Source organism: Malania oleifera, chromosome 11 (assembly GCF_029873635.1).
Source record: "Malania oleifera isolate guangnan ecotype guangnan chromosome 11, ASM2987363v1, whole genome shotgun sequence".
In the NCBI taxonomy this organism is placed as follows: domain Eukaryota; kingdom Viridiplantae; phylum Streptophyta; class Magnoliopsida; order Santalales; family Ximeniaceae; genus Malania; species Malania oleifera.
The window spans coordinates 59927691-59954177 of record NC_080427.1 but is presented as its reverse complement, the minus strand read 5'-3'; the positions used below and the strand labels follow the sequence as shown (position 1 = coordinate 59954177).

The 26487-nt window shown below is 35.8% G+C and overlaps 1 protein-coding gene and 2 non-coding genes across 3 annotated transcripts; all 3 read right to left on the bottom strand.

Annotated features, from left to right (window-relative positions):
• Positions 1–807: 807 nt before the first annotated feature.
• On the bottom strand, positions 808–26487 carry LOC131168239 (uncharacterized). Its single transcript, XM_058127539.1, has 7 exons — positions 26271–26487; positions 14730–14990; positions 14612–14652; positions 2677–3343; positions 1778–2587; positions 1568–1686; positions 808–1464 (listed from the first exon to the last, which is right to left on the bottom strand). The coding sequence occupies exons 4-7, from the start codon at positions 3119–3121 to the stop codon at positions 955–957; spliced, it is 1884 nt and encodes a 627-aa protein (XP_057983522.1). The 5' UTR covers positions 3122–3343; positions 14612–14652; positions 14730–14990; positions 26271–26487; the 3' UTR covers positions 808–954.
• LOC131143615 (U6 spliceosomal RNA) lies at positions 14801–14902 on the bottom strand. The gene has a single exon (XR_009133600.1). It is a non-coding gene; the product is annotated as a U6 spliceosomal RNA (small nuclear RNA).
• Positions 26342–26444, bottom strand: LOC131143582 (U6 spliceosomal RNA). The gene has a single exon (XR_009133567.1). It is a non-coding gene; the product is annotated as a U6 spliceosomal RNA (small nuclear RNA).

Sequence of the window (26487 nt, the reverse complement as noted above, 5' to 3'; positions counted from 1 at the left end):
GGCTGCGAGATGAAGTGGCTGAGTATACCTGGACATGTCTCATGATCTCACGTGCCAACAACTGTCAAGGAGAAGAAGACTGCATGTAGGGCTGCTGGAAGCTTGGAGTCTCTTCAAGTACCAACAAAACTGTGGAAGAGTGTCTCACTTAGCTTTATCACCAACCTACCCAGAGTTGGGTGATTATAGCATATTTTCGAAGTACGGGTACTTTCATACTAGCAACAAAGTGCTAATTGGTAGAGGAGACAACACACTTGTCTTTTAAACATTTTGTGAAGTATTAAGGTGTTCTCCAAGACAGTATTAGTGACAAGACACAAGATTCACACAAAACTTCTAGATAAAAATTTTTAGAATCCCCAGTTCAGAACTTTTTATCTATTTAAGACATATGAATAGATGGAGTGATTCAAAGGGCTACTAGAGTAGTACTTGCACCACTTCAGCACCTCCAACCACAAGAATTGAGTGCAGCTACTTGACATGGCTCAGTTTTGTTTCAATGCCCAAAAGATATCAACAACCAAAAAGTCTTTTTGAGCTTGTTAAAGCCCAGCAACCACTATTACTTCACATAATGAACAACCAGCACAAAGGAAAGAGTCCAAATCTTCACCATAGTAGTCAGAGGTGCGAGGCGAGCCGAGGCGCAAAGGGTCTTTGAAGCCGAGGCGCGAGGCGAAGGCACGCGCCTCACGAAGGTGAGGCACACAATTATTAAAACGGTGTAAAATATATATTTGGGGTAATTTATATATGAACATATGAATATCTAGTGATATTAGAATTTAAAATGCCAAAACATTCGACAACAAAATTGGAAATTTAATAAAATTGCCAAGACGAAGCCCAAAAGCATCAACAATTCAACATAGTTCAACCTCAAAAGAAAAGAGTACAATAAAAGATTTCAAAATATAAAATCTAAAAATCCTCCTTAATCATCACTCATCACTCATCATCAACTAAGTCGGCGAAGATATCATCATCTTCCTCTTCATCATCAAAACTGTTTTCTCCAACATCTTTTTCCTCTTCTATCTCCTCTGCACTATCCACTTGGATTTCATCCTCATCTACAAGTTCCAACATTGTGGTCCGACCCCTAGCACTGGTTGCACTACTAGATGAAGCCCTTCCTCTTACTCTTCCTCTAGACGATGATGGCATATTTGTACTTATTCTTGATCTAGTGTGATGCGGGGGGTTATTTAGTCCAGCAACTCTAGCAACAGAATCCCAAGTCAAATTATCATCTTCAAACACAAGTTCATCATCCTCATCAGAATCACCATCCATCCTACCAATCAACCACTCGTTACTATCATCAATGTCCTTTAGGAGGATGGGATCAATGGTGTCACGTTTGTCGTATCGACACCTCAGAGTTCGATTATATTTCACAAATACCAAATCATTCAAGCGTTGCTGGGATAGCCTATTTCTCCTTTTGCTATGAAGCTGCAAAAAGTTTAAAGTAATATGGTTAATAATGATTCTAAAAAGCAATAGATTGGTAGTTCTTGTTCTGTAATAATTAATCCATGATATACTAATGACTTACATGTTGGAATATGCTCCAATTTCTTTCGCAGCCGGTAGCACCACACGTGAGGCTAAGAATTTTCACAGCAAACTTTTGCAAGTTTGGAGTTGTTGATCCATATGCCATCCACCATTGCGCTGTTATGAAATAAATTTTAAATGAATACCTACTAGGTAAATAGCAAAAATAATTTTCAAAAAGAAAAAGGTAGTACAAATGCCACTTTACCTGGTGCTTTTGTCTTCCTTTGTCTCACTGCCAAACTAATTCCAAAGACGCCACTAGCGGCATTGTATTTTTCCAACTCATTTGAAACTTTATCTTGCATTTCAATAGTTGGCAGTAACCTTGCAATACATTTGTACAAACCCGTCATAATTTCTTCATTTTGCAAAATGTTGGGGTCTGAATAGAAAAATTCTGGATTCAAATAGCGTGCAGCTGCATGCAACGGTTGATGGAGTTGGCATCCCCACCTCGTATCAATAATTTCAAATGCCTCCTTGAATTTATCCTCTCTTTCACCAAAAGCCTTAGCTATGGCTTCCTTAGCCCTATCCATTGCTTCATAAATGTATCCCATTGCAGGCTTCTTTTCCCCATCAACCAAACGGAGTACACGAACAAGTGGACCTGTTAACTTAAGAGCATAGACGATGGTACTCCAAAAAGTAGGCATCAAAACAATAGTAGCTGCTCTTTTGCCAGCCGCCTCCTTTGCCCATTTAGTAGTATTCCAATATTCAGAAGTAAACATCTTCCTCAAGTTGTTCTTTTGAAGATGGATTGAACGGAGGGTGATGAAGGCAGTTGCAAATCTTGTAACTGCAGGTCTTAGTAACTCCTTTCCTCTAGTGAACTGTCTCATCAAGTTGATAACGCCAACACGGTTATAGATATAGCCATTCAAAAAAACTGCCCTTTTCAAAGTTGCATGAATTGAAGGCATCTTCCCAATATCCTCCAAAATTAAATCAATGCAATGAGCAGCACACGGTGTCCAATATAAATGTGGCCTCTTTGCTTCCAACAATCTCCCTATTCAAAAATCAAGGAATGAAGCCATTAAAATATTAAAATAAACAATATATAGACTATAGAAAGTAGTTCTAAAAATAAGTTCTTACCTGCTGCAACATAGTTTGACGCATTGTCAGTTACCACTTGAATCACATTTGATTCTCCAATTTCCTCTACCATCTCATCAAGTAATCTATACATTCTATCTGCATTCTTGACAATATTAGAAGCATCAATAGACTTGATGAATACTGATCCCCTTGGAGAGTTCACTAAAAAGTTTATTATGTCCTTATTAGCAACCGAATCTCTCCAACCATTAGACATAATTGAGCAGTCATATTTTGTCCATTCCTCCTTATGGACCTTCAACAACTCTTTCATTCGACTAACTTCCTCATTTAGGTAAGGAACTCTCACTTCATGATAGCTAAGTGGCTTTATTCCAGGACCATATTGTCCAATTGATTCAAGTGCCACTGCAAAGCTGCTCAGACGTACAGCATTAAATGGTATTCCAGCATCATACATCCACTTAGCAAAATCTCCCATTGCCTTTTTTCTTAGTTCTTTGCACGCCTCTCCGACAATGTGTTATTTTGCCCGAAATATTCCTCCCCTTGTGACTTTACCACAAAAATTGTAAGTCAAATTATTTCTATTTTTCTGATCCTCCAAATGAGCATACTTCCATGCGGGATCTTTCTTTGCCGAGGCCTCACATCCAGAACTAGAATCCATTTAAGATTTTAGACTTGGTATCCTGTATCCTAACTGAAAAAACAATGCATCATATATTTCAGGCAAATTAGGCAATATCTCATTTTGTATTAGTAGCTAATAGCCTAATCCATACAATAACCCATTTAAAATTTAAGACTTACATAATGCATTTCCAAACAAATTAAAAAACAGTAGCTAAATTTCAATAAAAAGAATAAATATTATGTATTAGTTATAATTTATAAACTTACATTAATTAAACAAAATATTATAAATTAAAAAACAGTAGCTAAATTTCTGTAAAAAGAATAAATATTATGTATTAGTTATAATTTATAAACTTACATTAATTAAACTAAAAATTATAAATTAAAAAACAGCAGTCAGCAGCACGCAGCAAGCAGGCAGCAGGAAGAAGAAGAGAAGCAGCAGGCAGCTGGATGCAAGCAGCAGCAGCAGCAGCAGAAGAAGAAGAAGAAGAGAAGCAGCAGGCAGCAGGATGCAAGCAGAAGAAGAAGAAGAAGAAGAAGACTTACAAAGGTTCGAAGCTTAAAGAAGATCTCGCAGGCTCGCAGCTGGTTCGAAATGTTGAAGGCGACGTGACGAACTCACGTCGTGCTCGAAGGCAGTCAGACGATCTCACGACTGCTTCGAAGGCAAGCAGAAGAACTCATGAGGTCTCCGGCTGGTTCGAAACAAAGTCGTGCAGGTTGTGCTTCTTCAAAATGTCGAAGATGAACTCACGATCCTAGTTCGAAGCTCGAAGACGAAGTCGCGAAGGTTTCCGGCTGGTTCAAAGGCTCGCAAACGAACTCATGAAGGGCTTCGAAGGGTCGAAAGGGGCTAGGGCTCTGTTCGTTTGAGTTGAATGAGGGATACAGGTCTGGCTTGGGCTATTTCTCTCCTTTAAATGGCTTAAAAATTCACAAGGCGTGCCTCATTGCGCCTCGTCTCGCCTAGGGCCGCCTCTTGCAGGTCACCTCGCCCCACCTAGTATGAGGCGGAAGCCTCTTCGCCTCACTGCGCCTTGCGCCTGAGGCGCGCTTTTAACTACTATGATCTTCACGAAAGAATGGAAACAAAATGAGGAGAGTGCACAAGCCTACCTAGAGAAAGCTTTGAAGCAAAAGAAGAAGTGTGCATATCAGATGGGATTGTAACACTTCAACATGGGTGACTTAGTGCTTGTTACACTCTATCTAGAACTAATCAAGTCACTACAAAGCCGAGATAGAAGAATTTCACAAATATGAAGCACCTCATTTGGCCAAAGTTGGGAAAGCCTCTTACAAGGTTGATCCTTCAGCTTGGATGAAAGGGCATCATGTGTTTCACGTTATTTGCCTCAAATATTCATCGTTTACATTGAAGGTCCAACCTGCATTCTCTAGAGCACTACTGAAGACATCACAAACCAACGAGCGAGAAGTTGAAGATATCCTCGTAGACAAAGAGTTCACATCATTACAAAAGAAATTGCATGAGTTATTAGTGAAGTAGAAGGGCATCGAAAATGAAGAAATCAGTTAGATGTTAGCGGAAGATATGGAGCTGTTCGTAGATAAAGTTGAAGAGTACTTAGCATCTATGAGTATGTCGATTGCATAAGTGGGGGAGAATGTCACAATCCAAGCTTATTTAGGGCATTATGCTTGCCCTCGACCACTTGTCTTGTGTGGATAGGATCCATAACCATCAAGTGAATACTAGTGTAGGTTTTATACTTCAAGTAGGATAATGCCTAGTGAAAATAGTGAATATGATTCCTCGGTCACTTTGATGTTTCATAGCGATAGAGCAAGAATAGCATAGAAGGATGGGAGGTGAGCTTCATCAATCATTGAAAAGCTCACTAGCTACTGTAAATATGTTTAGCTTACTTGCCCCCCTTCCTAACACATGTAGCTTACGAAGATGTGAATAATGAATTTCATTGCCTTACAAATTATCTTGCGTGTCTCATTTGCTTCTAATTGTATACTACTTCTGCTTACTTTGTATTCAATGGTTGCAAATTTTCTCATCTACTAACTAGTTATGCTAGTGTGTTATAACTAGTGCTACATGACCTTTCACGAGGTGTGAAATCTTTGGCCCACACCTCGTCTTACACCCCTCAACAGACTAAACCAATTTAGGTTCACCACTCACTGTAACAAAAAAGAAAATATGGAAATGCAACACCTTGTCCCATAATGTCACGTCTCCTTAAATCCTTCTGTAACAAAAAATCTTAGCTAAGAAATCCTCACTAAAGGTTGTCATAAGCTTTTCCAAAGTCAAATTTAAAAATAATCCCCTTCTCCTTTCTCCTCTAGACGTCCTCCACCACCTTATTAGCAACCAAAATAGCATCTGCAATCTGCCAATGCCCCACAAATGCACATTGAGCCTTAGAAATAGCATTATCAAGCACAAAACTCAACCAATTAGCTAGCACTTTAACAATAACTTATACATACTAGAAACTTAGTTATACGTCTAAAATCAGCAATATTAATAGATATACTCTTCTTAGGCACCACAACTATTTGAAGGCTCACCAGCATATATTTCCATACTCAACAAATCAGATCTTTTCAGTCCAGCAGCAGGATTAAAACTTCCAAAGCAATCTCCATACCTGAATCACTCTCATCCCTTGCTTACTTGCATAATGATGCTTATGTGTGTCCCCTTCAAGTTCTCCCAATATAGGCTTAAATTTTGGGTTTGGCTGGCCTGAAACCACCTGCCCAAAACCCTGAATCTAACTCTGTTGCCTCCTCTAATACTGAGTTTTGTCTTTGTTCATTTTCTTTAGGCTCTCCAAGCCCAATCACCTCACTGGGCTTCGGCTTTTTGGCTTTATGAGATCCTTTATCCTTCACATTGGACTCGGTACCCTCTGCCAATTGATCCAGTTTCCCATTTTCCTTTGAATGTTGAAAATTCAGATCATACCTACCCCCATCTGCCTGTCAGAGCACTTTATGCCCCTATACTCCTTGTACCTTACTGGACTTTTAGAATCTTGGAATGATTCTGGCCAAGTTTTCTACTGTATGTTGGATCTTCTGATTTCTTCTTACCTCCTTTTCAGTACCATTTTTCTGGATTTTTTCAGAGTTTTGACAAAAGATGTCTTATGCTGCTTTTTGTAAATTCTTCTCTTTCTAATGAAATCTATTATTTTTCTATAAAAAACAAAAACAAAAACAAAACGAAAAAAAAAAATCAATTTTCTCTGACCTGAGCATTCTACAGCACTCCATCAATCTATGGCCATGTTTTAAAAGGCCGAATCAACACTCACCTTGAGAGTCGCCTTAAGAAGAAGCATGCCTGAGACGCCTTGCGGCTCAATCTGAAATACCAAATCCCAAAAAAGCGAACAAATTACACACTGTGGCAAATGTATTTGTACAAAAGGCATGCCTTTTCGCACCTTTTTAGTTGAGACTTACAATTTTTATGGTGCTTGAATATCAAGTTGGATTTGAATAGAAAATTTTTACTAAATGTAAATATGAAGGAATGTTGTAATATGAGTTGATTTCTAAAACACTTGAACCTCTCCAAAATAATAGAGAGTTGCACCTAGATCTTGAAAAAAAAAATTGAACTTTGTAATGTTATAGCTATCTCTCGGCATGATTTGCTTATTGAATTCAACTTAGTACCTTTTAAGTTGTTGACAAGATGGTTAAGAGGGCCATTGATAGGTGTCTTGTCCAGGGCATTGCCATTGGTAGGGATGGACTTATCATGTCTCATCTAATACGATTCTTTTCTTTCCAGCAGCTCTTTTTGCAATATTCTCATTATTTTGCAGGTTTTTGGGTTAATTTCAGGCCATAAGACTAATTTAGGTGTTAGGTTACCACTTTACCTAGAAGCTTCAGAGGTTATGTTGTGGGCCAACAATGTATATCAAAATACAATACTCCCTCACACGCGCAGCCCAATTGCATGAGAAGAGATAAACAAACAATAAATAACCACTTCACAGTAAACACAGCCACCAAGACAAAAACCACAACCCCCTGGCAATCGTAGCTCGGATGTCATGTTAGATTACCACTTTACCTCAAAGCTTAAGGTGTTAGGTTGTGGCACTTTAACATTAGGGAAGTGCACTTTAACTGTAATTAATTTGACTCATTGGCTGCGTGCATAGGGTGTGGGATTTTGCAGTGGCTTTTGCCTTATTTTAGTTATATAAGAGTTCCTTTAGGTGGGAATCTTCTGTCTGTGAGGTTTTGGGATTTGGTGATCACTAGGTGTCTAAACGTCTAGATGAGTAGAAGGGCAAATTTCTTATCTTTGGCGGCCCACATTAGTTTAAATTCAGGCACATATTTCTTCAATTCCTTAGCATTTGTTTCCTTGTTTAAGATTCCAGCGAGGGTGGCTCATAAGATTTAGAGGAATATGCGAGATTTTCTTTAGCCAAGGGTGCGTGAAAAGAGGGACCATCTTGTAAGTTGGGAACTAGTTTCTAGGTCTAGGGAGAAGGGTAATTTAGGTCTTGGTAATTTGGTGACTAAAAATGATGCTTTGATGGGTAAATGGTTATGGCTATTCCCTTTGGGAATTGATTCTCTTTGGCATAGGGCTGTTAAAAGTAAATTTAGACTGCAAGAGAATGGGCGGGATGCTAATTTTATAGATAGAGCATCACATGTAATTCTATTGAATTTCATCTCACAAGTAACTTCTTTTTCTTCCCTTGTATCAAGTATAAGAGATGGGTGTAGTATTTGATTTGGGAAGGATATTAGTATTGAAAAGTTTTGCCTTTCTGTTGCTTTTCCTTCTCAGGGATTTTTGCCTTTCTGTTTCTTTTACTCCCATTTTTCATCTTTAGTTTTCTCCTAATGCTCATATTTCTTCTTTTCTTGTCAGATCTCTTAAAATTTTCAGTTTCATTGTAATCTTATTGATAGGGAGGTGGAGGAGCTTTCTTCCTCCTAAGGTTGCTTGATTATATTTGTTTTTCTCATTATGGGGATGGTAAGATCTGGGGTTTGGAAAATTCAGGTGTTTTCTCTTGTAAATCTTTCTACTCTCATATAAACAGACCCTTTCATTATTTTCTTCTTCCCAATATAGTGTGAAGATTTGAAGGTCTTTCAGAGGTAAACGTTTTCGTGTGGATTGCAATTCTCAATTAAGTTCACCAATAATAGGTTGCGAGTTTGAATACAATACATGACTTTGACATTATCCCTAGATATGTGTGTTCTATGCCACAGTAGTAATGAGGATCATGCTCCTTTTTTTATGTTTTTTTTTTTTTTACTTCTATTTTCATTTATTTTTTTATTTTCTGTACTCTCTATTGGCCTAACAAGGCTTAATCTCCTTTTAATAATGACAAAACAAGGTATATGATTGTGCTTTCAAGTGAATTTACAGGTACTATATCTTACAAGCACAATGGACCTTATTTAAGCTTGAAAGCCATGAAGAAAACAAGTAAAATGAAGAATGGATAGAGCTCAAATGAAGATCAAGGTTCAAGACATGAAAACTTAGTTAATCTTTCATGTGTAATGTAATATAAGTCTCATATAAGTACTTCTCAAACTTAGGTTTGTTTATGAAGCTCTTAGGTTAATTACTTGGACGTAGATACCTTTTAAAATACTTGGAAAATATTTTTATAAGCTTAAAAGTTATTTCAAAAAGGTTAAAATTATTTTTGGAATGAAAAGCCCCAAAACAGGATTCTCCAAATTCCCTTATTTTTTATATAGCTGCATTGATGTGCGATTTTCTCTATCAATGACTTCTCGTCTTCAAAAATGTTCAACACGAAAGTTGTGAGATTTTTTCTTAACTTTCTTTTGATACCAAGATCACCTTATTTGGAGTTTTCTAATGAAAGTTATGCCCAAAATACTGAAGGGTGTTTGAAGCTGAAATTTCCCAGTAGTTCAAGTGACTGAACTCCGATTTCAATCAACTGAATAGGATCAAGCAACTGAATAGGATCAGGCAACTGAACCATCGTGGTCAGGCGACTAACCTACTACTGACTTTCTTATGCGCTATTTTTAAAGAGTTTAGGCAACTGACCTCCCAGGTCCGGTGACTGAAGCGTGCGATAAGTCTCATGAATGGCATAAAATCTTTCCGTTTTTGAAAGATAATGTTACCAAAAAATGCCCAAACAGTCATATTTCAAACCTAACTATAAAAGGCTAATCCTAAATGTGTTAGGGCAACCAAATAGCATCAAAGCATATTGATTTTATCTCTTAAACGCTGATATGCGCCGTTCCCTTTTCTTAAACGTTTTTCTAGTTTTTACACTTCAAGTTCATAGTTTTTCAATCCAGAAAACCTAGAAATCTCTTGAGCTTCATATCAAATTTATTTTGATAGTATCCTAGTGCTTTTAACGTGTACAAATCTGCTCTTTTGAGAGAGTTTTCTATTGTACGAAAATCTGCTGTTACTTGTATTGTAACTTGACGGTTCAGGGATAGAATCGTTGCCTAGCAAGAGGGTTGTTCTCGTTAGAGAGGCGTCTCCACCTTGAACGGAGAGAGGGGTGCTTCACCTATTCAACGAAGCGGGAAAGGAAATCTTCACAGCGGGTTGCTTGAGGCAAGGACGTAGGCAAGCCGCCGAACCTTGTAAAATGTTTGGGTGTCTTTCTCTTCCCTAATCTTTTTACTTCTTTGCAATTTTAGATTGTTTATTATCTGCTGTGAATGATTTAAAATTCAGTTGGGAATTGATGGATGTTGAGATTGATTTGAGGATATTGTGAATGCTTAGACAGACTTGTGAATATTATGAATAAATTAACTTTCCGTTATGATTCAAATGCTGCTGAACTTGTGATTCTGAATTGATTTAAATCGGCAGAGATAATTTTATTTGAGTTTAATAATTGCTCAAATACAATAAGGATATTTGCTTGGCTAAAATTGTTGAGACTGTTTATTGACATATTCATTGATTAAACACAAAGGTTAATATTTGTACGGTTTAAATATCTATTCACCCAAATTAATATGCTAGAATTAAAATACGATTTGTGTTCTGATTATGTATATATTTAGGATTGTTCTTTGGTATAGTCGTTTGCTGATTAGACTCTTGTGTTGATTAATATTATTTAAAAGGAACATGATAAATAAGTGTTAAAATAAATCAAGCCTCTGCGCATTGATTTTAAAATACCCAATTCACCCCCCTCTTGGGACTATACCATCACTTTCACTACCCCTTAAGAGTGGTTTTTATAGACAAAACTTTTTAGCTTTTTGGGAGAGAATGGGGTGAGTCTCTACTCTTTGGAGGCTTTCTTGAAAATAGATTTTAGAGGTTTTTGAAGGTGTAAAAGAATTAAGACTTTTTGGTGATGTTTTATTTCTTCTATTGTTTGGGTTATTTGAATGGAGAGAAATGCTGAGGCTTTTCGAGATAGTGGGGCTTCTGTGGATGTGCTTGTTGGGTTTGGTTATCCCTCCTATGTGGAAAAACCCATTCAACCCTTTAGCCCATTTTCTTTGGGCTCATTTTTAGAGGTCCCTTTTACACCACATTTAAGTAAAGAAAATTAGGGTTGGCAGAGATGAATTCCATAAGAAAGGTGAGAGAGAGCGTGCGGCAGAAAAAGGGAGAAGCAAAAAAGAAAATATAGGTTTTTGCATTGTGTGCAGTTTTGATCAACTGACGATTGGAGGGTCATATGTGGTCCAATCGAGCTTATTTTTCTGATTTTGAACAGTCGGATTGGTCATCCAAGCACTGTAGTGTCATATATCGGGTTTGGATAGTAACTACTTTTTTGGTGAAATTCTCAACTTTCCCCTTTTGTTTTAAAGATCTCTTGTTGTTAGCTAAAAATAGAGTTATGTACTCATTGTGATAGTTGAAAATTGTGATTTTGTACCCACACTTTTATCATAGTGAAGTTTTTGAGTGGACTCTCAAGTCTGTGGTTTTTACCCTTTGATTTGAAGGGGTTTTTCACATAAAATTATGTGTCTCGTGTGATTGATAATTGTGATTATTTTTGGGCTCATTTTGTGCTGCTAAAAATATATATTCTTGTGTTATTGTCATATCATAAGAACTAATTTTGTTAATTGGGAGAGAAAGAACTTCCGGTTGTACTTCCGCAATTTTTCTGTAAGTCTCGTTTCTTCCCAACAGTGCTTTGGGATAAGATTGTGCTATTAGCATTCTTGTGAGCGTTCTCTATATGTTATTTCGAAAATATGGATTTTGATGACATTCAACATTATTGGCTCGCTATTTCAACTTAGTCTTGGGTTTCTTCTTGTATTTTTATTTTTTTCCTTTTCGTTTATTGAGGAATCCTCATCCTCTTTGTGCATTCTTGTTACTTAGCACATTTCTTTTCCTACAAAAAATAACAACAACAACAATAGCAACAACAACAACAATAATAATAACAATAGTGTCATATCACATTAGCTCCATATGTATCGATATAAGCATCCCAATCTATTTACTTTAACAAATAAAAGCAAAGGAAATGAATGGATAACTTTTTGGAGTATTTTTATCCCCAAAAAAAAAAACTAATCCCCCAAAAAAAAAAACTATTGAGTAATCTTCGATGAGAATTGGTGACATGCCTTCCCATGAGATCAAGTCAAAGTAGGACTCTTCTCTCAAAGACTTTATAAATAGAGGCGCCCTCAAGGCTTTCAAAAACTAAAAACAAATATTGGTGGAAGCAATGGAGCTCTGACGAATTCAACCTTCAAAAGCCCCTAAAGAAACAATCAAGGGAGGCAATGAAGCACTAATGGATGCAAGAATCAAAAGAGTCTTATGATTGTTGACACGCGTTGACATGTTCCATACCCAAGATAGTGGACATGTGTCAACACTACTTGATTTCCTATGATATTAAAATTCTAGGCCCTTCATTATGTAAAGAACTCTTCTCTTTTGTGGGAGAACCCGAAAGGAGACTACACAAGCATTGCGCAACAATCTCAAATGATGCACAAGCCGAACCATGGGATAGGATCATGGCACACTAATCTAAAATGGGTTGTCACAAGCCACAAGTTGAACCACTAGGCAAGGTCATTACAGGTAGACAAATGGACGTACAAACCGAAGCACAAGACTAGAACATTGTATGGTAATCCAATAGAGGTCCTCAAAAGTGCAACCATTGGGCATGGTCATCATGGGTGGACTAAGGGATCCAAGGTAGTAAAAAATGGGTCGTTAGAAGTCAAACCATTAGGAAGAATCATCTGGTTGTCACAGGGAACCACGAGCCAAACCACAAGGTAAACTTTACATGGTAATCTAGAAGGAGTCTCATGAGTTGAAATGTGAGCATGGCCACACAAGTGGACAAAAGGACCCATGAGCCAAACCATGGGATAAGGACTTCATTAAGGTTTATATAAATTGTTCAAAATTACCAACATGAAAGATCGATTGCATCATATGCAAGATACATCTTCTCTCATAGTCTTAAGTTTATTTGATGTAAGAAAAAAAAATAAACAAAATTAATTGGTTTATTGGATAGGAAGAAAAGGGAAAACATATAAAAGAAAGGAATGGATATTTTTTAGAAAAATTTGTGTTACTGTTGCAACTTTTAGAACCATAGCATGTGGAAGAAGAAAATGACTGGGTGTTGTGCTAGACTACTATGTTTGTATGCGCCTAAGATACAATAACTTTACCCTCAGAAATCAAAGATGATCCACTTGTTCTGTTGGAAACTATATAGTTGGGACTCCAACAACTAAAACACAAATGAAGATTCTGCTATTCACAAATAAGAAGCAGTTTCCATAAAATATAAGAAATTATCACAACAATTGGATTACACAGATATGCATAAAGCATGAGAGAGAGAGAGAGAGAGAGAGAGAAAGAGAGAGAGAGAGAGCATCAGAAAACTCATTCATGGAATAATGGATCCTTCTCAGTTGAATTAGCACATCTTATGAACAAACTCCAAGATTTCTATAGAGTAATCCCATCCATAAAACTTGGAGTGAAGTTTGGGAGCCAAGGATTTATAACCCTTTGGTGACTGGCAGCTGATACTCTTCTGGCAAGGGATATTATGGCTTTGCCATTTCAAATTATGAATCACTTTTGCCCACCATGCGGCCTCTCCTTAGTTGTCCATCTTTTCATCTTGGGCCAGCTACAGCTAGAGAAGATATTATGGTTCACCTTTTTGGAACCTGTGTAAGAGGACAGCACTGCTTAAGTGGGGGAATGGTTGGAATCTTATATGAGCCTGCCCTTAACTTACTGATGTTCATGTTCTCAGCCAAATGACATCCCTTCATTTATAGCTTTGCCATTCGAGAAGGTTTAGATGGCTAGGAACATGTTGTGAAACTTGAGATTGTTCCACCTAACTTTACCACAGTTACAATTGTACAGGTAAATAGAGAGTGAATAATTGTGCAAAATTATACCAGGTAAATTCCCAGGGAAGTGGGGGATCACAACGGACCGCTTAAATCCCTCTTTCCTAGACAGAATTTTCCTTAGACATATAATTAACACAATATATTACTAAAACTATACCCGACAAAAGTTAACTATTGAATAGATAAAAGGAAGAACACCAGAATTAACGAGGTTCGGCTAATTGTGCCTACGTCCTCGGACACTATCAATCAATATTTCTCTATTGTAGAAATATTACAAAATGAGAGAGAGAAAAGCGAATGTGCCTAAGAGAGAAGTAGGCAATTTTGGGGATGAGATTACAAATGGAGGTGATGGGTTTATATAGGTTAGGAAATACCACTATTGCAACCACTAATCACCTACCTTAGAAAAAATAGCCCACCATTGAAGACTTCAATGGCAACGGTAGGCTTCTAGAATAAGCCATAATTCAACAGAACAAAGTTCTATTTGAAGAGGATATAGAGTTCTTCTCCCTTACTTCCTCTGTAAAAGCAACATTCTCTACCTCTTCATTTCTCTTGCCTTTTTCTGAGCAACCAAACAAAGCACACTATTCTCCTTCATAGAAATTCAAGAACCACCAACAACTAAAACACAAACGGAGATTCTGCTATTAACAAATAAGAAGCAATTTCCAAAAAAAAAATACGAGAAATTATCACAGCAGTTGGACTATCATGGAGAAGTAACAGAAATTCATAGACACGCTCTATCCAGAATTATGGGTGGAAAGTTAAAAATCTAGAAACCAACTCTGCCTACCTTTTTATTTGGCTATTCTCAGCAACCAAACAAAGCATAATAATGAAACTGATAGAAATTCAAAACAATCAACAACTAAAATACGGAAAAGTAATAGGGATTCAGACACCCACTAACCAGAAGCATTTGTGGAAATACTAAGAACTAAGAAGCAGTTCCTGCAAATTACAAGAAATGATCGCAACAGAGTTTCGATTATAATGGAAGAGTGAAAAATTCAGAGACGCCCACTAACCTTTTCCAGAGTAAAGATGAGCAAAAAGAGAAGAACAGAACCGTGGGAAACCCAGGTGGAGAGAAATGGAAAAATATTTGGACAATTTCTCGATTTGTGCGTGTCATCCTTGCGCAGAGGCATGCTAATCTTCTCTGTATCGTTCCAATTTTAGCGGATGTCTTCGAAGAGACAAGGCCTGAAGCTTTCTTCCGGGGTTATTAAGCGAAGAGAACTTTTTCGCCCAACCGATGTGGGATGGCTCGAACTCCAAGAACATCCCTTGCAGTAACAAAAAAACAAATAGAAGTTTTAAAAATATTTTTTTTAATTTTGTGCTCAACTCTCAAGAGCTCCTACCTTCACCCATGAAATTATTAATTTAGGTACATCAAATTTTAAATATTTATTTATATTTTATATTAGTTAATAGTAAAGATAAAGATAACTATTCTCAATTAGTAGACTTTTTAGTAGGAATCCAAGTCTTGGTATACACCATACACGTATAGACCTATTTAAGAATTTAAATTTAAAATGAATTTATCAATTTTCTAGTTTTTAGAAAAAATACGGAGGAAGATAAACTCATAACGCATTATTTTCATATGTATCCTTATTTGAAAAGGAATACAATTTGAAAGTATTAATAATTTTCTTCAAATTATTAGAAAGACGATTAAAAATCATTTTGGGTTTGTTTAAATAACAATATGAGTCAATTACTTAAAAATAAATATTTTGGAATACTATAAAGTATTGTATTGTAATTTTTTTTTAAATAATTTTTAATTTAAAAAAAAAATTTATGTGTGCACTACATTAATTGTACAGTATGATTTATCCTAGAAATATCACTATTTCCTTAATGTTCTGAAAGCTTTTTTTTTTTTTTTTTCTCATTATTTTTAGTCTTATTTTAAAATTTTTAAAATATTCCTATAATTATTAGGTTCTTTAGTTAACTAAACTAATGTAACAACAAAATAAATATATATATATATATATATATATATATATATATATATAGTTACTTTCATGAACTAAATATTGACAAAAAATTGAGAATCATGAAACACACACATATACAGAGGTGCCGACAACTATTAATAATTTATTAACAGAGATCTCGTGCTCTACACAGAGTATGACTTCAAAAAGTGATTTTGAAAAGAAATAATAAAAAAATAAAATATCAATTTTATGTGCTAAATCACAAAATTTGAACATGCTATGGATATAGGTAATAAAATCTAAATATTGAGCTTTTTTTAAAATTTAATTTTAAATTTTGAAAATAATCTATGAATATATAACTTAATAAGTTGATTAACAATTTGAAGTTGATTAACTAAAACTATTAATACTTTGAAATTGTATCATAAATTTGTAATTTAGCAAAAAAGGAAAAATATGAAATAACGTATTTAGTTATATTTGGTTCTCAAGAAAAGTGGAAAAGAAAAAAAAATTAGTTCGCAAATTAATAATTAAAATTTCGATTTTCACATAATTAACATTAATTTTTCTTAATTCTTAATCATATTAATTAGAATAAATTTTAAATAATACTTTATACAGAGGGAAAATAAAAATAGAAATAGATATAATTTTTATATTTTTTTCTTTTTTTTTCAAACAAAATCTTTGTCCACACAAACACATATAATTTCTCCGTTAAAGTTTAGGGCCCAATTGAGAAGTTAATAAACATTGATAAAAAGAAACACTGAAAAAAAAATCTACATACCTTTTCATGTTTGACTATTAAGAAATTAAAAAAAAAATAGTAATAAGTTAACAAATATTTGATTGCTAAAATCATTAATATATAATTTTTCTTAATTTTTAATCACATTACAATAAATTTTCATTTTTAGTAAAGCTTTATTTAAGTAGAAAACATAATAAAATATTTTCATTTTCATTTTATTATATTCTTTTTCAAACAAAATCCTCGATCCAAAGTCATGGGATCTAACTTGCTCATTTTCGTCAATTTTGAATGCAACATTTTTGCTTCATAGGGTTTAAAATATATGTCAAATTAAAGTTTTTTATAAAAATAAAAACCAACGATAATCTTATCTATGAAAAAAGAAGGCTTAATTACGACATACCTAATATAATAACTATATAGGATTATATAGATTTATTTAAAACTTCAGAAGAGGTCTGTGTTTTTTTTTTTTTTAGTCAAATCTCAGGCGAGCTTAGTTTCTTTGTGCCTTTATTTATATGTTGTTAATGTAAAATTTAAAATCTAGCTACCAACATAATTGGTATAAGAGAGATTGTTGTTATGGCATCGAGATCATCTTCTAGAAGATTTGACATCGTCAAATTTGATGGAACCGAGAACTTTGGTTTATGGCAGAGGAGAGTAAAAGATATTCTTATACAACCAGGAATGGAAAAAACATTACTTGGCATTCAACTGGATGAAATGGATGAGGCAACATGGTGAGAATTGCAAGCAAAGGCTGCTTCTACAATTCGCTTGTATTTGGCCGACGAAGTAGTCTATCGAGTAATGGAGGAGGATTCTCCAGCAGCTAGCTATTTGGCGAAAGTTAAAGAGCCGGTACATGTTCAAATCTCTCAATAATAAACTTTTTCTTAACCAATGTTTGTATTGGCTTAAGATGGTGTAAGGATCAAACTTAGATCAACATAGTAATGTCTTCAATCAAATTATTAGTGATTTGATGAGAGTTGATGTTAAGTTTGATGAGGATGACAAATCTTTGATGTTGTTAAACTCTTTGCCCTCGACTCACACCTATTAAAATCTTGTAACCACTCTTACTTGGGAAAAAGAAACTCTTAATCTTGATAAGGTAACAAGTGTTTTATTGAATTTTCATTAAAAATTGAAAATATGTGATGAAAAAGAAGGACTTGTGGTAACGGGTAATAACAAGTGAGGCAAAGGAAAATTCAAACATGAATCAAGTTAGAAATCCCAAAATCAATCCAAAAAGAAGAAAGAAATTCGGTGTTACAAATACGCTAAAAAGGGGCATGTGAAACTGAAATGTCCGTATTGGAAGAAGGGAAATTTTGAGAAAGATAAGGGTACTTCAAAATCTGCAAATGTTGTTCAAGAAAGAGATTCAGCGTGTAGTGATGGTGATGTTCTATTAGTTTCAGCGGGGTCGAATAATCTAATGAACTCTTGGATACTTGACTCAGCATGTTCTTATCACATGACTCCGAACAAGAAGTGGTTCAGCACTTACAGGTTAGTGAATTCTAGATCAGTTCTAATGAGTAATGATGCTTCTTGCAAGATCATTGGCATGGGAAATGTAAAAATAAAAATATTTGATGGTGCTGTAAGAACGTTGTGTAATGTAAGACATATATTAGAATTGAGAAAGAGTTTGATATCACTCGGTACCTTGGATTATAATGGCTTTAATAACAAGTCCAAATGTGGAGTTTTGATGGTATGGAAAGGTAATCTGACTGTAATGAAAGGATAGAAATTGGATGAAAATATCTACACATTCCAAGGAACTACCATTGTAGGTGAAGCTACAGCCATAAATTTTATATTTTAAAAACTTTATACTAATTTTTTTATTTTAATTAATAAATTCTACTTATACAATCATTAATAATTTATAATTGTTAATTTGTATTCTAATTAAATAATAAATAAACTAAATTTATATACTAATTATATTTATAAACTGAAATTATAAAACAAAATTTACAACTTATATACTAATTAGTAATTAAATAAACTGAAATTTATAATTTATATAAACTATAAATTGAAATTATAAGACAAACTAAATTTAAAACCGAAATTTACAATTTATATACTAATTAAATGAACTGAAATTTACAATTTATATACTAATTATATAAACTGAAATTTAAAACAAACTGAAATTTACAATTTATATAAAGTAATAAAGCATAAATTGAAATAATAAAACAGAATAAATTATTAAGCAACAAAGCATAAATTGAAATAATAAAACAACATACATATCACATACCCACTGGCCACCACTCACTACCCAGTTACCACTTACCCAATACCCACTCCCGACTCTCACTCCCACGGAAACTGCAAGCTTGCGACTGTGAGAGAGCTGCTAGCTTACTGCAGTTGCAACCTGCAAGCCTCCAAATTTTGGAGGAATCGAAGGCTTCGAATGGAGGAATCGAAGGCTTGCTGATTTTTGGGTTCTTGGACGAAGGAGACGAATGACGGACTGAAGGAGATGAAGCTGTACGAAGCAGATTTTGGGGGTTTTAGTGATTTCGAAGCTTCAGATCAGTAGATCAAAGTTGTACGTATGAAGGAGACGAAGAATCAAAGAGTGATTCAGGTGAAGAGGGAACTGAACTCAGCTTGCGGACAACAGATGTAAGGGTTTGAAGGCTCGAAGCTGCGTAACGGACGTTACGTTCGTAACGTTAGTGTAATGACCATTACAGGCCGTTACATTTCCGTAACAGCCGTTACCCATGTGAATTTTTGGCTCGCCACTAATGCGGCCCAAAACAGTATTGGAGAGCTGTTTTTTCGTTACGTAACGACCGTTACACTACGTAACGGCCGTTATTTAATACCATGAATATGAGTTGCTTTCTAAAACACTTGAACCTCTCCAAAATAATTGAGAGTTGCACCTAGATCTTGAAAAAAAATTGAACCTTGTAATGTTATAGCTATCTGTCGGCATGATTTGCTCATTGAATTCAACTTAGTACTTTTTAGGTTATTGACAAGATGGTTAAGAGGGCCATTGATAGGTGTCTTGTCCAGGGCATTGTTGTTGGTAGGGATGGAGTTATCATGTCTCATCTGATACGATTCTTTTCTTTCCAGCAGCTCTTTTTGCAATATTCTCATTATTTTGCAGGTTTTTGGGTTAATTTCAGATCATAAGACTAATTTAGGTGTTAGGTTACCACTTTACCTAGAAGCTTCAGAGGTTACGTTGTTGGCCATCAATGAATATCAAAATACAATACTCACACATGCAGCCCAATTGCACGAGAAGAGATAAACAAACAATAAATAACCACTTCACAGTAAACACAGCCACCAAGACCAAAACCACAACCCCCTGGCAATTTTAGCTCAAATATCATGTTAGATTACCACTTTACCTCAAAGCTTAAGGTGTTAGGTTGTGGCACTTTAACATTAGTGAAGTGCACTTTAACTTATCATGTTAGATTACCACTTTACCTCAAAGCTTAAGGTGTTAGGTTGTGGCACTTTAACATTAGTGAAGTGCACTTTAACTGTAATTAATTTGACTCATTGGCTGTGTGCATAGGGTGTAGGATTTTGCAGTGGCTTTTGTCTTATTTTAGTTATATAAGAGTTTCTTTAGGTGGGAATCTTCGATCTGTGAGATTTTGGGATTTGGTGATCACTAGGTGTCTAAATATCTAGATGGGTAGAAGGGCAAATTTCTTATCTTTGGTGGCTCAAATTAGTTTAAATTCAGTTGCATATTTCTTCTATTCCTTAGCATTTGTTTCCTTGTTTAAGATTCCAGCGGGGGTGGCTCATAAGCTTTAGAGGAATATGTGAGATTTTCTTTAGCCAAGGGTGCGTGAAAAGAGGGACCATCTTGTAAGTTGGGAACTAGTTGCTAGGTCTAGGGAGAAGGGTAATAGGTCTTGGTAATTTGGTGACTAAAAATGATGCTTTGATGGGTAAATGGTTATGGCTATTCCCTTTGGGAATTTATTCTCTTTGGCATAGGGCTATTAAAAGTAAATTTAGACTGCAAGAGAATGGATGGGATGCTAATTTTATAGATAGAGCATCACATGTAAGTCTATTGAATTTCATCTCACAGGTAACTTCTTTTTCTTCCCTTGTATCAAGTATAAAATGGGAGATGGGTGTAGGATTTGATTTGGGAAGGATATTAGTATTCAAAATTTTTTCTTTTTTGTTGCTTTTCCTTCTCGGGGATGTTTGCTTTTTTTTTTTTTTTTATTTTACTTCCATTTTTCATCTTTAGTTTTCTCTTAAAGCTCATATTTCTTCTTTTCTTGTCAGATCTCTTAAAATTTTCAGTTTCATTGTAATCTTATTGATAGGGAGGTGGAGGAGCTTTCTTCCTCCTAAGGTTGCTTGATTATATTTGTTTTTCTCATTGTGGGGATGGTAAGATCTGGGGTTTGGAAAATTCTGGTGTTTTCTCTTGTAAATCTTTCTACTCTCATATAAACAGACCCTTTCATTATTTTCTTCTTCCCAATATATTGTGGAGATTTGAAGGTCTTTCAGAGGTAGACGCTTTCGTGTGGATTGCAATTCTTAATTAAGTTACACAAATAATAGGTTGCAAGTTTGAATACAATACATGACTTTGACTTTATCCCTAGATATGTGCGTGTTGTGCCACGGTAGTAATGAGGATCGTGCTCCCTTTTTTTTTTCTATGTTTTTTTTTCCTTTTTTTTTATTTTTTTATTTTATTTTCTGTACTACCCCTTAAGAGTGGTTTTTATAGACCAAACTTTTTGGCCTTTTGGGAGAGAATGGGGTGAGTCTCTACTATTTGGAGGCTTTCTTGAAAATAGATTATAGAGGTTTTTGAAGGTGTAAAAGAATCAAGACTTTTTGGTGATGAGGATCAGCATGCCCTACCTATGTCATTTTCAGATGTTGTGACACGTGGACAGCCTCCCGAAGTCCACATTTCCTTTGCTGACATGATGACACGTGGACGACCTCCTGATGTCCACATCGATTTATAATCGTTTGAAGATTTTGAATGGATTGTTTGAAGACTTTTCAGTGTGAGAAAGACCTGAGTAGAGATGCCGAAGCAAGTTCGAGTTCAAGACCCATGTAGGCCCCACACTGTCTTGTGGACCTCCACACAGCTCCATTGGGCCCACCCGAATTGGGCCTCCCTTTGACTTTTGTTTGTAGTTAATTTGTAAACATGCAAGACAACTTGCTTGCATGTGCTTGTCCTTTGTAAGTTGTGTGTTAGTAAGTTGTGCTTAGTATTTAATATGTCTTATAAGTTGGAGTGTTGTAAGTTGTGTGAGTATTTATTATGTCTAGTAAGTTAGTGTCTTTATTATTTGTGTCTCCCATGCTTGTGTGGGAATTGTTAGTTGTTTAATGTCTTTTTCTCCCCATGCTAGCTAAGCTTATTAATGCTTTGTCCCCCCATGCTAGCTATATATATACCCTTTCATTGTAAGAACTATGTGTAGAGAGAAAAGTATTGTTATTGAATTAAAAAGGTTTTTCCTTTGTGAAGCTTGTTAAGTTTTGTCTAATCCTTGTGATTGTGTAGTAAGAGGCTATGTCATTCTCCTTAGAGATTAACTGGTGAGAGACCACTATTCTATCTAACGACTCCATCCCTATTCCATGTTCACGACTTTCCTCCATCACCCACACGCCATCACCAAGTTACACCCCAAGACCACCACTCCATCATTTCATTTGCTGCATACATATCCATATTTCAAAGTGTGCCCGACGAACTTCAGACGAGTTCTAACTATCTACCAACGCATCCACACAGCCACTTCCCCTCCATTACATTGTTGTGTTCGTCTCGGTGTTTCAAAGCTTGTTCCAAGGAATTTTCTGGCGTGGTCTAAGACTTATGTTGAACAACATCAAGCATCCATTGATTCTCGTGGAAACTTCAGTTTCTATTTAAGCCCCTGTTATATCTTACAGCCCCTGCTATTACTAAACCTTAGTTTCAAATTCTGCACTTTCATATTTGATAAACCCTTTGCCTGAAATTCTGAATTCCAAAACTTAAATAGCATATCTAAATCCTTAGACTTTCAATATTACTGTTTGCTAGTCTAAATCAATTGTGGAATACTGATGTGCTAAACACAGAATTTATTTCTTGAAATATTGAAATGACATCTTTGTTGCATATAACTTGATTCCTTTGTGAAAGAACTCTTGGGACTTATTTCAGAACAGCATCATACACCCTTTCAAAATCCCAAAACATGTGAAATGTCCTCCGGTTTATTGTGTTTATGTTCGGATAATTAAATTCTTAATTTAAAGTATACTGAGTGTATGTGCTTGTGAGGGTTGAACCGTAGGACTAGGCCACCCTCCCCCATCCTACATCATTTGGTGATGTTTTATTTCTTCTATTGTTTGGATTATTTGACTAGAGAGAAATGCTGAGGCTTTTCAAGATAGTGGGTCTTTTGTGGATGTGCTTGTTGGGTTTTCGTATCCCTCCTATGGTGAGAACTCATTCAAACCTTTAGCCCATTTTCCTTGGGCTCTTTTGTAGAGGCCCTTTCTACACCACATTTAAGTAAAGAAAATTAGGGATGGCAGAGATGAATACCATCAAAAATGTGAGAGAGAGAGAGAGAGAGAGAGAGAGAGAGAGAGAGAGAGAGTGCGGCAAAAAAAGGGAGAAGCAGAAGAGAAAATATGGGTTTTTGCATAGTATGCAATTTTGATCAACTGACAATTGGAGGGTCATCTGTGGTCCAATCGAGCTGATTTTTCTGATTTTGAAAGGTCGGATTGGTCGTCCAAGCACTGTAGTGTCATATATCGGGGTTTGACCAACAACCACGTTTCTGGTGAAATTCTTAACTTTCCCCCTTTGTTTTTAAGATCTCTTGTTGTTAACTAAAAATAGAGTTATGTACTCATTGTGATAGTTGAAAATTGTGATTTTGTATCCACACTTTTATCATAGGGAAGTTTTTGAGTAGACTCTCAAGTCCATGGTTTTTACCCTTTGATTTTAAGGGGGTTTTTCACGTAAAATTGTCTGTCTCGTGTGATTGATATTTGTGATTATTTTTGGGCTGATTTTGTGCTGCTAAAAATATATATTTTTCTGTTATTATCATATCATAAGAACTAATTCTGTTAATTGGGAGAGAAAGAACTTCTAGTTGTACTTCCATGATTTTTTGGTAAGTCTCGTTTCTTACCAACAGTGCTTTGGGATAAGATTGTGCTTTTAGCATTCTTGTGAGCGTTCTCTATATGTTATTTCGAAAATAAGTATTTTGATGACATTCAACTTGTTGGCTCGCTATTTCAACTTAGTCTTGGGTTTCTTCTTGTATTTTTATTTTTTTCTTTATCATTTATTGAGGAATTCTCATCCTCTTGGTGCATTCTTGTAACTTAGCACATTTCTTTTTCTACAAAAAATAACAACAACAAGAACAACAACAATAACAATAACAATAATGTCATATCACATTAGCTCCATATGTATCGATATAAGCATCCCAATCTATTTACTTTAACAAATAAAAGCAAAGGAAATGAATGGATAACTTTTTGGAGTATTTTATCCAAAAAAAAAAACTATGGAGTACTCTTCGATAAGAATTGGTCACATGTCTTCCCATGAGATCAAGTCAAAGTAGAACTCTTCTCTCAAAGCTTTCAAAAAATAAAAACAAATATTTGTGGAAGCAATGGAGCTCTGATGGATTCAACCTTCAAAAGCCCCTAAAGAAACAATCAGGGGAGGCAATGAAGCACTAATGGATGCAAGAATCAAAAGTCTTATGATTGTTGACACATGTTGACATGTTCCACACCCAAGATAGTGGACATGTGTCAACATTACTTGATTTCCTATGATTTTAAAATTATAGGCCCTTCATTATGTAAAGAACTCTTCTCTTTTGTGGGAGAACCCAAAAGGAGACTACACAAGCATTGCGCGACAATCTCAAATGAAGCACAAGCCGAACCATGGAATAGGATCGTCGCACAGTAATCTAAAATGGGTTGTCACAAGCCAAAAGTTGAACCACTAAGCAAGGTCATTGCAAGTAGACAAATGGACCTACAAGCCGAAAGACAAGACAAGAACATTGTATGATAACCCAATAGAGGTCCTCAAAAGTGCAACCATTGGGCATGGTCATCATGGGTGGACTAAGGGATCCAAGGTAGTAAAAAATGGGCCGTTAGAAGTCAAACCATTAGGAAGAATTATCTGGTTGTCACAGGGAACAACAAGCCAAACCACAACGTAAACTTTACATGGTAATCTAGGAGTCTCATGAGTTGAAATGTGAGCAAGACCACGCAAGTGGACAAAGGGACCCATGAGCCAAACCATGGGATAAGGACTTCATTAAGGTCTATATAAATTGTTCAAACTTACCTACCTGAAAGATCGATTGCATCCTATGCAAGATACGTCTTCTCTCATAGTCTTAAGTTTATTTGGTGTAAGAAAAAAAAATAAACAAAATTAATTGGTTTATTGGATAGGAAGAAAAGGGGAAAACGTATAAAAGAAAGGAATGGATATTTTTTATCCTCGGAAATCGAAGATGATCCACTTGTTCTGTTGGAAACTGTATAGTTGGGGCCCCAACAACTAAAACAAAAATGAAGATTCAGCTATTCACAAATAAGAAGCAGTTTCCAAAAAATATAAGAAATATTCACAACAATTGGATTACACAGATATGCATAAAGCATATGAGAGAGAGAGAGAGAGAGAGAGAGCATCAGCAAACTCATTCATGGAATAATGGATCCTTCTCAGTTGAATTAGCACATCTTATGAACCAAACTCCAAGATTTCTATATAGTAATCCCATCCGTAAAACTTGGAGTGAAGTTTGGGAGCCGAGGATTTATAACCCTTTGGTGAGTGGCAGCTGATACTCTTCTGGCAAGGGATAATACGGCTCTGCCATTTCAAATTATGGATCACTTTTGTCCACTGTGCGGCCTCTCCTCAGTTGTCCATCTTTTCATCTTGGGCCAGGTAGAGAATATATTATGGTTCACTTTTTTGGAACCTGTGTAAGAGGACAGCACTGCTTAAGTGGCGGAATGGTTGGAATCTCATATGAGCCTGGGAATCCCTTAACATACCGATGTTCTCAGCCAAATGACATCCCTTCATTTATTGCTTTGCCATTCGAGAAGGTTTAGATGGCTAGGAACAAAGTTCTATTTGAAGAGGAGCATATAGAGTTCTTCTCCCTTACTTCCTCTGTGAAACCAACATTCTCTACCTCTTCATTTCTCTTGCCTTTTTCTGAGCAACCAAACAAAACACACTAATCTCCTTCATAGAAATTCAAGAACCACCAACAACTAAAACACAACGGAGATTCTGCTAATAACAAATAAGAAGCAATTTCCAAAAAAAATACGAGAAATTATCACAGCGGTTGGACTACCATGGAGAAGTAGCAGAAATTCATAGACACGCTCTCTCCTGAATTATGGGTGGAAAGTTAAAATCTAGAAACCAACTCTGCCTACCTTTTTATTTGGATTTTCTCAGCAACCAAACAAAGCATAATAGTGAAACTGATAGAAATTCAAAACCATCAACAACTAAAATACGCACAGCGCGATTTGTCTTTATTAGTATAACAAATTATCCCAGCAATAGGATTATCATGGAAAAGTAATAGGAATTCAGACACCCACTAACCAGAAGCATTTGTGGAAATTCTAAGAACTAAGAAGCAGTTCCTGCGAATTACAAGAAATGATGGCAACAGAGTTTCGATTATAATGGAAGAGTGAAAAATTCATAGACACCCGCTAACCTTTTCCAGAGTAAAGATGGGCAAAAAGAGAAGAACAGAACCGTCGGAAGCCCGGGCGGAGAGAAACGCAAAAAAATTTGGACCATTTCTCGATTTGTGCGTGTCATCCTTGCGCAGGGGCCATGCTAATCTTCTCTGTATCGTTCCAATTTTATCGGATGTCTCCGAAGAGACAAGCTCCATTGCTTTCTTCCGGGATTATTAAGCATCGAGAACG

Excerpts from the sequence above, each read along its gene's own strand:
- LOC131168239 (XM_058127539.1), bottom strand. The coding sequence starts at position 3,121 with ATGGGAGATTTTGCTAAGTGGATGTATGATGCTGGAATACCATTTAAT. Across the intron at positions 2,588-2,676 it reads GTCAAACTATGTTGCAGCAG|GGAGATTGTTGGAAGCAAAG; the intron begins GTAAGAACTTAT and ends ATTTTTGAATAG. Across the intron at positions 1,687-1,777 it reads AAGGAAGACAAAAGCACCAG|CGCAATGGTGGATGGCATAT; the intron begins GTAAAGTGGCAT and ends ATTTCATAACAG.